Raw genomic sequence first — 14,840 nt, forward strand, 5'->3', positions numbered from 1 at the left:
GACTCAGGCTGCAGGTATTTAAGGGATGGATGAATGGATGATTGATGTGCTCTGTTTGATGATTAGACTGAAGATGAGGTGGCGTGTACTCCTGGTTGCCCTGCTGCAGTCTCTGTGCTGCTCAGGTAAGTCACTGCTCCGAACACTGCTCCCAGTGGTGGGACTCTGAACAGCAACTACCATGGCTTTGAGTATACCAGGGGAGGCTAGTGGAGGTAGAAATCGGAGGACGTGCTCATTGTAATGCATGGAATGGGATAAGAAATGGTATCAAACCATTCCTCATTCTGTTCCATGCATTACAAGGAGCCCGTCCTCCAATTTCTACCTCCACCAGCCTCCACTGGATAATGGAATGTACCATCTTAACTTCGATGTAAACATGGTACATCAGATAGGTCATTAGCATCTTGTTAACCAGTAAAGCCACATTGCTGTGACTGATTTATAGAAAAACATTATCATTTTGATCACGCACAACAAACAACTCCAATCAGAAAATGACTTACGACATTCTTTTATACTGAGCAAAAGAAACCTTGGCTCACAACTGTGTTCAATTCCAGTTTGGTCAGGGGAATAAGACATTTGTAACCTTTGACCCTATAGGCTTTCCTCTGCATCAGTCTGATGTGTCATCCATGGCAGACAAGGCTCTGGGTATAGCCTTGGGTGATGTCAACACTCTGTTAGCGACCACCCGTCTGTTCCGGGTGACCCGAGCCTCTGTCACCAAGGTGAGTCGAGAGGCTTTCCACTGTCTGTCACCTCTTCTTGCTCTTGGGGGTTCAGGCCCTAGGAAGAAGCCCTCCTGATGACACCTTTACCCATAGAGATAGAACAGTTCTATAACTATGACTTGACCATTATAAACTACTATACTATAATATTAGAACTACTATACTACACCATCATAAATTAGTATATGTTATTTATTTATTTGTTATACACAAACACTGTAGCCAATCATAGTTGGTCATTGATCAAAGAAACTGAATAAATATGTTATATTAATTTATTTAAATTCATTAAATAAGTATGTTTTTAAACACATCATCAGACACATATCTAACTGTATCTCATCTGTCAGGTTGTTCCCATGGGAATGAACACATATGACCTGATGATGTCCTTTGGGATCAAGGAGACTGACTGTCTGAGGAGCTCTGGAGAAGACCCACAGAGATGTCCCTTCAGAGCAGGCTTCTTTGTGGTGAGATCACAACCCAGAAGTGCTCTACTCAATAGGGGAGGCCGGTGGAGGTAGAAATCGGGCTCATTGTAATGCATGGCATGGAATGAGAAATGGTATCAAACACATGTCCATTTTAATATTAGAGGATATAATATATTGAAAGATAAAGAGAACAGACAAGATATTACAGATAATAGACATTAAGCGTATCAGAGGTCTTCTCCAAATCTCTGACCAAATGATGACTAATAAGCAGAAGAAGCTTAGGATAGTAGTTAGTAGTTAAAAAAATCAGACAACTTGAGCAAAGTCTTCTGGACTTGGACAGAGAGAAATGTGATGATAACCTACTGACCGGTGGGGTCCTTCAGTTCATCTAGAACCTTCCTGCTGTTGTTGGGACACCGTCACAGCGTCACTGTTGACAGACTCCAACCCACTATTGATGTTGGCATGCGCTGCTCTATTTGTTGGGACCGGGTAGAACACAATGTGACCCGTTGAGCCTTTTCTAAGTTAGGCTGATCATTTGAATGGAATTGCCTGCACAGTATACAATATACAAAACATGTGATTTTAGATAGCATTGCCATAATTGTGCTTCTGTACTGTACTGAGTTGTCCCCTTCTTTCCTATGAATCCTCCATCATGCCACATCTCTCATCTCCCCAATTCTCGCTCTCTCTCCCCCAGCCGTCGTCCTCCTGCTCCGCTCGTGTGCGCATGTCTGCCGAGGCTGCCCAGGTGGTGTCCCTGAGATGTGGCCAAGAGGACAGCTCCAGCTCCGAGTCCAGCAGTGAGGAGGTAAGGGAGGGAGGGAGGGAAATAAGGTGAGAGTGAAAGAGTATCAACATGTCAGGCTGGGGGCAGAAAAAAAAGAGAGTGGACAAAAGAGTTAAGTATAAAGGAGAGGCAGGAGTCAAATTCCTTGCCCTATGCTCAGAAGAGGTTAAATTAAGATATACAAAAGTTGGGGTTACACTACCTACTGCAAACCTACTGCAATCTAGCTTGTTTGTTGACAGATGTTCATTAGGAGGAGGCAGTTCAACGTACCTACTTTCGGAAACAGGGGTAAGCAAATCAGTTTAAGTAAATTGACAGTAGTGTGTAGAGCACTTATGATACGCGTGTATGGTAGATCACTACGTCAAGGAGTAAATTAATCTTTGCCAGGTCCTGTACCCACTGCTCCGCGTCTCTTCGGTGTTGCCTCTCCCCTGTTTCCCGGGAACGCCGTCCCCAGACAGGAAGTGAACACCCAGCTGAGAGGAGACACCTATAGCAACACCCTGACCTGAGTCACTCAGCAGGAGACCCGGTGGACTCACTCACCCTGGCGCTTAGGATCCAGTGGGTGGAGAACTTAGCTTTAGCACTGAGAGTCAACATCAATGGTCCAACAATGTACTGGGCAGAGATCATTAAATTAAATTCACAATTAATTACTTGTAATTGAATCTTGTCATACAATTCTGTGATCAACAGAGACAATTTATAGCATTATTATTTTTGTTCCTCCGGACTCGAGAGGACAATGGCTAGATACAGAGTAAGGGGAGAATGTTTATGAAAGGTGCATGACATTTCCATTTTAAGTCTGTGGATTTACATGGTGGATGCAGAATAGGTTTAAACCAGAAGAGGGCGCTTCAAGTCCATCAGCCCAATGCCACTACACTCTCAACCCTGCACCAAGTCAACAACTCTGCTAAATCCACTGTTAACAGACTTTGTTTTTTATGATGGGCTGGGTTCTCAGTTGCGAATTAAACCTATGCCTAGACAAAAAAGCATGATTAATGGAGAATCTAGTCTGAAACCAGCCCACAATAACAATTTCAGAGCAAGTTGAGGGTTACTTTTGAGGGTGTTTTAACCTACTGTATAATGAACCAACCACTCGAGGGGAACAAAAAACAGAGACATGATGAGGTATGATTTGAACATTTATATTGTAATCTTCGGTTTATATGCAAGAGGAAACATTTAGTCTGCATCTCCCCCCATTTCTTCATTTTATTTGGCCCCCAAAATCAGATACAACACTTCAATAATTTAATGCCTATTTCAGTAGACATACTGTAACCAAAAACCTGAAAAGGGAGATGATATTCAGTCATTATGTAGCCTCCAAATGGCATTAAAGCAGATACGCAGATATGTGACATTTTGAAAGCCCCATATTACAGTCAAGAAATAATTATCAATCAACACAATTAAAACAATTGTGGCTAATGGAGATGCGCCTGATATCAAAGCTGTTGAAAAAGAAGGCGTTGCAGCAAGAACTATCATGGTCCTCTCTGTGTGGGAAACTGACAATTCTCTACCCTTTCAAATAAAGTGTGTCCTTGTGAACTCCCCCCACCTGGATATGAAAGCATACGCCCATGCTTACTCCCAGGTCTATGCTTCTGAATCCATGTGGGCTACTGCAAACTTGCACACTTCAGGGGAAAGAAAGGGTCGGAGCATAAGACATGATTTCAGTCCAGAAACCTCGCAGAAACAGGAAACGGCACCACGCTGGGTCGTTTAGGCCATAAAAAAAAAGACATGTAAGACACAGAATTGAAAGCAACATTCGGCTTTTTCGCTAACCAGATGGGAAATTTGGTAGGGAATTTTCTTTCACCCCAGTCTATCCAATTGTAGCAATACTGACAAAAACGTAATTCTATGCTCTTGCACGAAGCAAACGATGTGTCGTTTCATTTAAGCCTCCAGGCATGCTAATAAAGATGGACCCAGGTCCGCTGTTCATGGAGTACAGCCGGATCCCTTCTGTACATTCTATTTCTACGATGTTAGGCCATTTGACAATCAGAAGGCGGCAGGGGGCCAATGGGAGAGAAGCAGCAGCAGTTACTATACAGATATAAACAGAAGCAGATCAGGTTTGAGGTCAAGCCAACACAGCACACACCCCCACAGACTCACAGGGCTGGCAGAGACACAGGCACTCCTTGTGCCTTCTCTTCATGTCTTCAATTAAGCCACATTTTCTATGGTTTAAATAAAATAAAAATAAAAAATAAAAAAAACACAATGATAAAAACATTTTTCTTTTCCAAAAGAAAAATCACAAAGTCACACATTTTTTCCAGTCGCACAGTCATGGTTTTGTGGTGCCTTTGGAAGGAATCTCTTTTTCGTTTGGAGATTCATAGACTGTCTTCTGCAATCCTTTGTGAAATAAGGCGTCCTTCTGATTTGTATTAGGCGAATCGCTGAGCAGAGTTGAGACACTTGTTAAACATTCTAGGAATGCACAGGGAACACCAAGTAAACTCTCTGGGGATTCTCTTACTCTCCAATCTCATCCCTATCTCTCCCTCTCCAACATACACACCCTCTCTTCATTTTTGTCCTAATGAATTGATCTCGCCATCAACAAACCAGCTGATCATTAAAAACCTAACTATAAAATAAGACAATCCTGTCATGTGTTAAATAATTTCATATAAAAACAAAACTAACAATCGCTGTTCCAGAAAGGCCTTACTTAATGGGCTGTCCCCGATACCTTCTCACTCACACTCACACACACACACACACACACACACACACACACACACACACAAAAGAGCTTAATGTTTTACAGCTTGTCTGTACAGGAGGGCCATGCAGTACCAATGCAGATTAATCCTGAAGTTATTATGGGGTCTCACTCATTACGCGGCACAAACATATGGCGAAGCTGATAGGTGGTTTGGCGTTTCCGTATTTACACAGTTAAGGATTCATCATGGTAATGGGACACGAGGACTTCAGTTTGTCCCCCGACTGTCCTGTGTGGTACTCAGTCCGAAGGAGGCATAATAAACTAAGGTAGGCATCCACAGTCTCCCTCACTCTCTCTCTCTCCATCTCTCCATTGCTCTCATCGCTCCTAGGTCAGTTTGGTGTGGTCCCCCCGTTTAGGGGGTGCCGGCGGGGGTCCCCGCCGTAGCGTTGCATAGCCTGAGATGTTCCCGGACATGTAGCCACCGCCGTCCTGGTCCTCCTGGTCAAGCAGCAGCTCTGGGGGGGGCGGGGGCAAGGCCATGTCGTCCATGGTGGCCACGGGCTCCAGCTTGCCCGACAGGTGGGAGGAGAGCGAACCCTGCCGGCTCACAGACTTGCGCTTCAGAGTCCGGTGCAGGTCATCCAAGAAGTGGGGCTGGCCCGGGGCGTTGCCCTTGGGGGAGGTGGGCGGGCCCTGCTGGGGGGGCGGGGAGAGGGGCGGGGGGGCCTCCGGGGTGGTGTTGTTGCGTCGCAGCAGTGTTGGGGGAGGCGTCTTCTTCAGGGAGCCTTTGCCCCAGGAGGAGTTGGTGGTGGGGGGGTTTGGGGGGGTCTGAGGCTGGGGGTTGACCACTGCCACTCTGGGCATCCCGCTGGGGAGTGGGGGAGGGGGCAGGAGGTCCGAGGCTGGAGGGGGAGGGGGAAAGTAGGCACACTCGGGCGGAGGGGAGGGGAAGTCGGTGCTGGACTGCTTCTGTTGGCCCACTTTGGCCTGCAGGGCCAGGGGTAGGTTGGCCAGGTTCAGCTTGCCTGGCTTGGGGGGTGCAGGAGGGCCAGAGGAGGGGTCCTTAGAGGGGGAGCCCGAGGAGGAGGCAGGGCAAGAGGAGGAGTAGTTGGAATTGGAAGTGGGGGTGGGGGCAAACTTGCTCAAAAGGTTCCTCCTGGACTCCTGGTATTCTGCTGAGGACTTGGACTTGACGCTGGAGTTTCTCTGGGGGGTCGGCGGGGCCTTTTTGCCCCCCCAGCTGGAGGAGGAGGACGTGGAGGAGCCAGAGGGTGACCTCTTCATGGGGGAGCCCAAGTTGCCAGGGGGGAGAGGGGGAGGCGGAGGGGTGGGGCCGGTGACAGGCGCAGGGGGAGGCGGAGGTGGAGGGGGAGGCGGAGGGGTAGGGCCGGTGACGGGAGCAGGGGGAGGCGGAGGTGGAGGAGGAGGGGGAGGGATGGGGCCAGTGACTGGAGCGGGAGGACCTGGGGGAGGAGGTGGAGGTGGAGGGGTGGGGCCGGTGACTGGAGCAGGAGGAGCTGGGGGAGGAGGTGGAGGTGGAGGGAAGGCCAGGCTGCTCTCCGGAGGGGGTGGGGGGAACTCAACTGACTGCCGCTGGGGCTGAGATACCCCTCCAGGCTGCCATTTTGGTTTGGCCTTCACCGTAGGGGTAGAATGGGGGGGTTTGGTGCTCTCCATGTGATTGGCCGCGAGTGCGGAGACCCCTGGGAACTGGCTGGCAATCTGTTTGACCAGGGAGGTGGTGTGCGGGGCAGGGGAGGACAGGGGCAGCGGCTTGGAGAGGCTGTGCTGCTTGGGCAGGGTGGGAGGGGGCTGGTTGGTGATGTGGCCTATTTGAAGGCTGTGCTGCTTCTTCATGGTAGCCGGTGGAGGAGGGGGAGGGGGTGGGGGTGGAGTTGGGGCTGCTGCTGCTGTTGGAGGGGCAGGAGGGAAGGGGGAGACAGGGAACGTGGGCTTCAGGGCAGTGTGGGGTAGAAAGCCTGGAGAGAAGGTTTTGGGTGGGGCAGGTGGGGGAGCAGGCGGGGGTGGGTGCTGTTGCTGGGGTAGGGGAGGAGGAGCCGGCACTGGGAGCTGCTGGGGAGGTGGGAGAGGTGGAGGGGGAGGTGGTGGCGGAGGAGGAGGGGGAGGTGGAGGAGGCGGGGGGGATTCAACCCGCCCGGGTGCGGGGGGGAAGTTCTGGGGTGGCTTGGGGAACCTCTGGGCCAGTAACTGCTGGAAGCCGTTGGCACGAAGAGGCTGGCAGTAGCCTGGCACAATGGCTGGCGGGGGAGGAAAACCGTTGCTCTGTGGTAGGGGGGGTGGGGGTGGAGGGGGGGTGAACTGGGGTGGAGCCGCTGGGCTGGGGGGCCCAAACTTGAGTGAGGCCATGGCTGACCCCGGAGCGGGCATGGAGGGAGGGGGAGGGGGCGGCGGGGGTGGGGGCATGTTGGCCCCTACGGGGATGCTGTTGACGTGGGGTTTGACAGGGGCTAGAGGAGGCAGGGCTGGAGGCGGAGCTGGGGCCTGCTGGGCCAGTGAGTGGGGCTTGTGGTGATTGGCGGCCTGGGAGGCGGCCTTGAGACGGGTGATGGTGCTGTACTTGTACATGGTGGTAGCAGAGTGATGGTGGACATTGGGTAGCGGAGGAGGAGGCGGAGGGGGAGGGGGAGGTGGTGGTGGTGGCGGGGAGGGCTGGGGGGGCACAAAGGTGTAGCTGTTGCAGGACTGGGGGTGCTGCGGTTGGAGCTGGGGTTGGGGCTGGGGTTGGAGCTGTGGTTGAGGCTGGGGTTGGGGCAGGGACTGGGGCAGAGGCTGGGGTTGGGGCAGGGACTGGGGCAGAGGCTGGGGCAGAGACTGGTGCTGGGGCTGAGGCTGGTGCTGGGGCTGAGGCTGGTGCTGGGGCTGAGGCTGGTGCTGGGGCTGAGGCTGGTGCTGGGGCTGAGGCTGGTGCTGGGGCTGAGGCTGGTGCTGGGGCTGAGGCTGGTGCTGGGGCTGGTGCTGGGGCTGAGGCTGGTGCTGGGGCTGGTGCTGGGGCTGGGGCTGGGGCTGGGGAGGCGGTTGGGGCTGTGGTGGGGTAGGTGGCTGTAGCTGGGGTTGGTGTTGTGGTGGGGTGGGTGGCTGGGGTTGATGTTGTGGTGGGGTAGGTGGCTGGGGTTGGTGTTGTGGTGGAGTAGGTGGCTGGAGCTGGGGTTGGTGTTGTTGTGGGGTGGGTGGCTGCTGGGATTGGTGTTGTGGTGGGGCAGGTGGCTGGAGCTGGGGTTGGTGTTGTGGTGGGGTGGGTGGCTGCTGGGGTTGCCGATGCGCGTGGGAAGGGTGGGGGAGAGTGGCACCTCTGGACTCTCTCATCTGTGGGTGACACAAGAGGGGGAGAAGACAAACAGCTCAGACAACACAGTTAACGACATCACAACGAGTTGGAGCAGCAACAGGCACCACATAACCACCAATGGAATACAACTGTAATTCTGTGAAAAAGATTATACAAAAGAGAAAGAAAGAAAGACTGATTCAAATATTCATAATAAAGTAAAATGCGGATGACAGTTACTGCTCCATTGTGGATGGACAGAAAGAGAAGAGGGGCACGAGGGAAAAAAAGAAAAAAAGAGGCAAGGATATAGATGCATGGAGAGGTAGAGCGGTGGAGAAAGGAGAGGGAGCGAGGGCTCACCCTGGTGTTCTCCTCCATCTGCGTCCCTCTCTTCCAGGCTTCCGAGAAGATGGAGCTGACCACGCTCTGGGAGCGGCCGTGGCAGGACGCCGTGTCCACTCCGCTGTCCGACTGGCCAGAGTGGTTGGACTGGGACTCTGGAGACACACCGCCGAGAGGAAAGAGTGTGTGTGTGTGTGTGTGTTAGAATCGTAACATCATACAACACCTGGTGTTGGTGGTTGGTTCCAAATTTCAGAATACATTGTTTAGATACTCCTCACTAGGGGTTGAAGAGGACTTTGAGGTCATGACCTGAGAATATTTAGGAATTGATGAAACACAATCAAATGGGCGACCAATCCCTCTAAGAACCCTTCTGTTCTGGGTTGACTCACCAGGAAGGCTGGCAGAGCTGGAGCCGGATCTGATGCTGGAGGTGGAGAGGGAGGACCAGTCGTAGGCTGCCTCCGTGCGCTTCATGGCCTCCTGGTAGTTCACGTACAGCTGCTTCCCATACTGCACCACCCCAGGGAAACACAGACAGAGAGGGGGTTAGAAAGACGTGTTCCAGGCGTGTTCCCCCCCCCCCACCTGCACACATACCCACGTCTATCATAAAGAAATATTTAAATGAATAACCCAGGTCTCAGTTTGACCCCCTTATGCTGCGCTGTGACTCCAGGCCAGTGGAGGCTGGTGGAGGTAGAAATCCGAGGACAGGCTTATTGTAATGCATGGAATGGAATGAGGAATGGTATCAAAACACGTGTGTCCTCCGATTTCTACCTCCACCAGCCTCCCCTGCTCCAGGCAAACACACACCCAAGCATCCCCGGCAGGTGATTACTAGAGGCTAGAAGTTTGGTTTACCTTAGCAATGCGAATGCCGTTGACCCATTGGTGAAGGGTCCTGACGTCATCACAGCAAAGGTATTTGATATACTGAGACTTCTTCTGGATCTGAGGATGCTAAGAACAAGGAGAGAGAGAGAAAGAGAGAGAGAGAGAGAGAGAGAGACAGGGACATGTTACCATGACAACAGCATAAGAGTGAGTTATTCAGCGCCAAAATGGCTTGTTTGTTCCTCGAGGGAGGCGCCTTTAAAGTGGGCTGAAGATAGCCTTGTCTGCGTCAACCGCCTGAAATAGGACTCTGGGTGTTAACAAAGACACTGAAGACAACACAGATGATTGTTTGCAGGCACAAAAAACACCACAAGCATTCGAGAGATGTGGATGTAAAGCACTGGCTGCCAACTGGCTGTCCTGAGGTAACAAACTCTCCCTAAGAAAGTTGAATTAAAAAACAATTACGGTGATGTAACCTCGCATACAGTCATGACATGACAAATACAGCAGTATGCACAATGGTCCTAGACCACTAGATGGCAGCAAAGGTGGTCTGTAACATAGAAGCTTAGGGCATCATTCCAATGGAGCCTATGGGTGCTCTGTCTTATTAATTAGGAATCAATGTCTTTCCTGGACTTCTATTAAACAACCTGCTCTCATCTGTCTTTAACGGTCCTACATCTGAACGTAGAAGAACCATAGAGATTGATGTCAAGGCAAGGTCAGTGCATTAGGACCTAATTGACTTACAGTAGATGTAGAATATAAGGAATTCCGTTTTTTTAGGTGCTTTTAGACAGCGTTTGAAGCTGCAGGGACAGGCTGGCAAGCTGAGTTTGATATATGATCCGTCCTGTGTGATGTGTCTGAGGCCGGGCTAATGGGACTAAGTGGACAGAGCATTGGCGCTAGGGCCTCACAGGATGTTGCTATGCAGGCCCTTGGGACTGACCAGCATGTCCACTCTCACTCAGCAGATCCATCTTAATGGGCTTTGTCCAGCCCCAGGCACAGCGTTACGTCTGTGCACTCCTGAAAAAGCTCTAAAAATGGGTCTGTCTAAAAATTGGGTTCAGATCAACCTTCTTCAGAGAGCCGGAACGTACCATTAGGTACAGGTGCGTCGAAGAGGGGGGGGGGGGGAGGGAGGGGTTTGGCTTACCTTGAGAGCTAAGCAGTAGTCTGTAGGGGCCTTGTATTTGCTGCGGTAGTCTTGGCCGTAGTACACGTTGACATGGTCCAGTTGAAGGAAGCACACTAGGTCCCTGGAGGCCTGTAGGGAGGCAGGGAGGGAGATGTTCACATGGGGTTGGTTTATTTTGGGGAATCAGAATTGATGAGGCATTAGTGCAAGTTGAGAGGTCTATCTATGGCTATCTATGTATTTGTGTATGGGGGTGGGGTGGATGTGGTGACCTTAATGAAAAATGACAAGGAAATAATGTAGGACTGGAATGCAATTCCTCATCACAGATCTCAATAGATAAGAACACAATGTTGCACAGAGACCCAAACTCATCACACTCCTGAAGTGTGTCTCTCTACCACCGGGCTGGCGTGGGGATGAATAATATGGGTCTCTCGGGGGTGAGTCATGACCCCTGAGGCAATATGAGAGGAGCATGTGGCGCTCCTGTGGAGCACTGTGTCATCAAATCCCCAAACAGGAAATACCACAGCGGAGATCATGTGGATCTGGTTCTCATCATAACTGAGAACATGTTAACCCCCGTTCCGTGGGCCTCTATACAGGGGATCAGGGAAAGGAAGAAACACACACACACACACACACACACACACACCCTTTTGAGCGATGTACTGTATATTTTGAGTGTAACTAACCTTGGCTTTGCCTTTCGGAACATAGTAGATTCCTGATGCGCGCAGCAGGAAGTACCGTTTCTTCCACGACTTTTTCCCATCTTCCTTCAGCCAGAGCACCCCCTCTATCTCTGGCACTGACACAGAGCTGCCACAGAAACACTCCTACAACAACACACCATCATCATTAACCATGTATCTGTGTGCGTGTGTGTGTGTGTGTGTGTGTGTGTTTCAGAAAGTGTGTCAGAAAGTGTGTCTAACCTCTAGTAGAGCCTCTTTATTCCGGTCTGCCATTTCTGAGGTCTCCTTCCTCCCCAATAAGTAGTTCTGGGAATAAGCAGGAATAACACACAATGGTGAAAAGGGATACCAAAGGGGAGAGGGTGAAGAAGGGAGGAGAGAGAGAGAGAGAGAGAGAAACAGGAGACGTAAACAACACCCAAGTGTCCTGAGGGCACTTGATGTGCAGAAACCGTGTGTGTGTGTGTGTGTGTACACTAAGTACAGTGGACAGTCCAGTATGTGGACAGACTGTATGGACACACATCAACCTGAGAGAGGGAACTGTCCCCATTCTATGATATGTGTAAAAGCCTCACCTGGGGGTTCTTGAAGAGGGCGTACTTCTCGATGCGCTCGATGAACATCAGTTTGTTATGGCTGTCTCTCGTCCAGTTCAGCAGGTTCTCCACGAGGTTTTCATGGTCCTCAAAGATCCGCTCTGAGGAGAGAGAGAGAGAGAGAGAGAGAGACAGAGACAGAGAGAGAGAGAGGTACCCCTTTAAGCCCTGACTCATCATTCCTGATGCAATCATCCCAGTGGTTCATTTTTATATCATTCCTCATTCCATTCCATGCATTACAATGAGCTCGTCCTCCGATTTCTACCTCCACCAGCCTCCCCTTGTTTATTATCTTCTCTAGCCCTGCCCCCCCACCCCCCGCCCCAATGTCTCCCCATCTCTTCATACCCATCTGCAGCTCGTTGATGGTCTCCACCAGCGACCAATCGGGGCTGTAGCCACAGTGGGACTTGTCCAGCAGGCTGTCCAGCACCTGTCTGACCGTCTGTCTCTCATCCACCATCATGGTCTTGGAGCTCTCATCAGACATGTGCACCCTAATCACCAGCTGAGGAGGAGGAGGAGGAGGAAGGAAGGAAGAATGGCCTAGTCAGGATATATGGAACAGCTTTGTGCTCACACATATCCCAGGCACGAAGCGCAGTGTTAAAGATTTGATTTCAACCTGTGATACGCAGCATACCAATATGAAATGTGATGCCACATGCATTGTAGCCTACTGTATATCTAGTGTAAACGGAACTTAAAAGGATAACCATGCTAATGAAGTCACAATTACCATACATCCAGTTCAATTCAAACCGTGTTTTAACCTCTCTGCCTCCGGCTTCGTTCTACTACAGGTTCGCCATCTAAATGAGTGATTCACACCTCACTTGCACACTGAACACATTTGCCTCGTGCAATCTTCCGCAGCCGTCGTTTCCAGAACTGGTTTTGTCCATTGAACGCACCCCATCCAGAGCTTAATCTAAAGCTTCTCTGAGGCAACAGCAGCAGCCCTGTGGCACAGCTAGCCTGCCACAACCACAGCAGCCAGGCAGTGCCTGAGCCCCTGGACACGGGCAGCCATGGAGACTGACCTACATCCACACAGTGGTAGAGAAAGACTCACCAAAATCCCTCCAATCAAAAACATCAGTCCAAATCCTTCGCCTCCAAAACAAATCCATAATCTTCCCCTCAAGCAAAATGGAGGCAATCTTAATCATCTTTGTTTTGCTAGTCTATTGGAGTAATAGACTGTAGAATGAGATAGGAAACACAAAAACCATTGGACAACCATTAACACAAACATGGAATCAAAATCAAATATTCAACGATACTGAAGGCAGGGGTGTCCTATGGGGGTATTTACAATATATCCTGTCCTGTATTTCTTGGTTCACACTGTATCTCTCTCCTCTGCCTCAGTCTGTCAGTGAAAGGCCAAACACTGTGGGTCTGGTCTATCCATAGACCGTCCAAACAGAGAATAAAGGCACAATCACACTGTGGAAAAGAGCTGTTCATACACTGCAGAGCAGTTTCATTCATGCTCAATCTGGCCCGTGAAAATGGCATGACTCGGGGGGCTGGTGCCTGGTGTGTCTCACAGAACCAATTCACAATCTCAGCCCATGGCACCCCATTTGTTTCAGCACCCCAGTTGTTCACCAAAAAAAAACAAGACTTTGTTTCTTTTAGTCCACTCAAAGAATAATCCGTCTTAATGGTTGCCACGGCAAAATGTCGGATTGTCATGTGCGGAGACTTGTTCTCTGTCTCATGCCCCCACTCTCTCTCGGTGCTGGCTCTCACACACTCACACACACACACACACACACACACACACACAAACACTGCAATGACCTATTTTTGCTCAGCTTCGCTGCATACATCACCGAAATGAAGTTCACAAAGGAATGCACCATGCTGTTAATAAGATGGCAAATATGGGGCAGGATCTCAGGGAACTAATCACAATGTAATTGATTATACTATAGAAGTCAAACTGTGTGAGTCAAAAGTAAATGTGTATGTGCCTGTAATTACATGGATCAAGTAGCAGTAGTACTTAGTTGGTACTTACCTTTTTGACCTGCGCCTCCTTGATCTTCTCCAGGGCCACTCTGATTTTCTCTGCCTTCAGTTTGGCAGCCTGCTCCTCCTATTGAGACATGGCAAAACCGTTAACACCCAGACAATGAACACACACACACACACACACAATCACAAGTGAAACACATACTGGACACAAACAAAAGACACAAAGAACCAACAGGAGCCTTTAACTCTACCTTCTCTCTCTCTCTCTCTCTCTACCTCTCTCTCTCTCTCGACCTCTCTCAGACCTCTCTTCTCCTGACTGTTGGACAGACAGCTGAGGTAGTGTTTTTTTTTTTGTTTTTTTTTTAGGAGATACCACACACACACCTCCCACACATACATACACACACACACCTCACAGCTTAGCAACACTCAGTCATACCCAGTGATGCCTTTCCATCTATGGCACTGGAACAGCTTACCTGGCCCCTCCAGCAAGATGCCATCACCTCCATCTTTGGTGCCCACAGGACGCTACGTGTGTGTGTGTGTGTGTGTGTGTGTGTGTGTATGTATGTATGTATGTATATGTCCTCACAGATCAATCCAACTCCCTCTCACACCACAGTAGGCAGATGATCTTAAAATCACTCCTGCTCCAGTGACATTCCTCAAACCCTCGATCAAAGACAGCCTCTCATTCATCCTTTTCTCTCTCCATATCGCTCTGGTACAAAGCAGCGGAGGTGCGCAGATCCTTTGATGTTTCTATATGGTGGATGGGAAACAATAGTGGCGGATCCCCAAACTGTGAGAGGCTGCGGATGAGCTGGAGATCAGTCCTCAAAGCCCCAGCCCCCTCCGCTGAAAAACACAAAGGCAGCTCACATATCCTGACAAAAAGTAGGAGATATGTAGGTCTTCGTTCCCAAGGAATTCGCAACCAACTTTCTTGGCCAGAAGGCAAAAAAAATAAATATATAAAATAAATAAATTTTAAAAAATGAGACCTCACACTTTACGAGAGATTTTCCCTGAGTGAGTGAGTGAGTGAAATGGACCGATGTAAAGCCACTTGAATGTGCTTCCACCTCTCCTGTGACTGACAGACTACTGCCAGGAAGACAAGCTAGGACAGAGCGCTTGAGAGAGAGAGAGAGAGAGAGAGAGACAGAACAAGCTCCTTGACACACACATGCATGCCTGAGATGAAC

The 14,840-nt window shown here is 50.0% G+C and overlaps 2 protein-coding genes across 2 annotated transcripts in view; one reads left to right on the plus strand and one right to left on the minus strand.

Annotated features, from left to right (window-relative positions):
- Nucleotides 1-641: 641 nt before the first annotated feature.
- Nucleotides 642-2,448, plus strand: spp2 (secreted phosphoprotein 2; the record flags this gene model as incomplete). The annotated part of the gene is made up of 4 exons (XM_083680587.1): nucleotides 642-737; nucleotides 1,091-1,213; nucleotides 1,890-2,000; nucleotides 2,222-2,448. 4 exons carry the CDS (start codon nucleotides 642-644, stop codon nucleotides 2,360-2,362), a joined length of 471 nt encoding a protein of 156 aa, XP_083536713.1. The 3' UTR covers nucleotides 2,363-2,448.
- Nucleotides 2,449-3,127: 679 nt separating this feature from the next.
- Nucleotides 3,128-14,840, minus strand: part of raph1b (Ras association (RalGDS/AF-6) and pleckstrin homology domains 1b) — a 37,031-nt gene continuing 25,318 nt past the window's right edge. Inside the window, exons 8-17 of the mRNA XM_083680482.1 lie at nucleotides 13,670-13,747; nucleotides 11,986-12,145; nucleotides 11,614-11,735; nucleotides 11,276-11,341; nucleotides 11,033-11,176; nucleotides 10,353-10,463; nucleotides 9,209-9,307; nucleotides 8,734-8,854; nucleotides 8,357-8,493; nucleotides 3,128-8,031 (exon numbers count right to left, since the gene is read on the minus strand). Of these exons, the coding sequence (XP_083536608.1) occupies nucleotides 5,092-8,031; nucleotides 8,357-8,493; nucleotides 8,734-8,854; nucleotides 9,209-9,307; nucleotides 10,353-10,463; nucleotides 11,033-11,176; nucleotides 11,276-11,341; nucleotides 11,614-11,735; nucleotides 11,986-12,145; nucleotides 13,670-13,747 (3,978 nt within the window). The 3' untranslated portion in view covers nucleotides 3,128-5,091. The remainder of the gene's footprint in view (nucleotides 8,032-8,356; nucleotides 8,494-8,733; nucleotides 8,855-9,208; nucleotides 9,308-10,352; nucleotides 10,464-11,032; nucleotides 11,177-11,275; nucleotides 11,342-11,613; nucleotides 11,736-11,985; nucleotides 12,146-13,669; nucleotides 13,748-14,840) is intronic.

The sequence above is a fragment of the Argentina silus genome, assembly GCF_951799395.1.
Source record: "Argentina silus genome assembly, chromosome: 11".
NCBI lineage: Eukaryota > Metazoa > Chordata > Actinopteri > Argentiniformes > Argentinidae > Argentina > Argentina silus.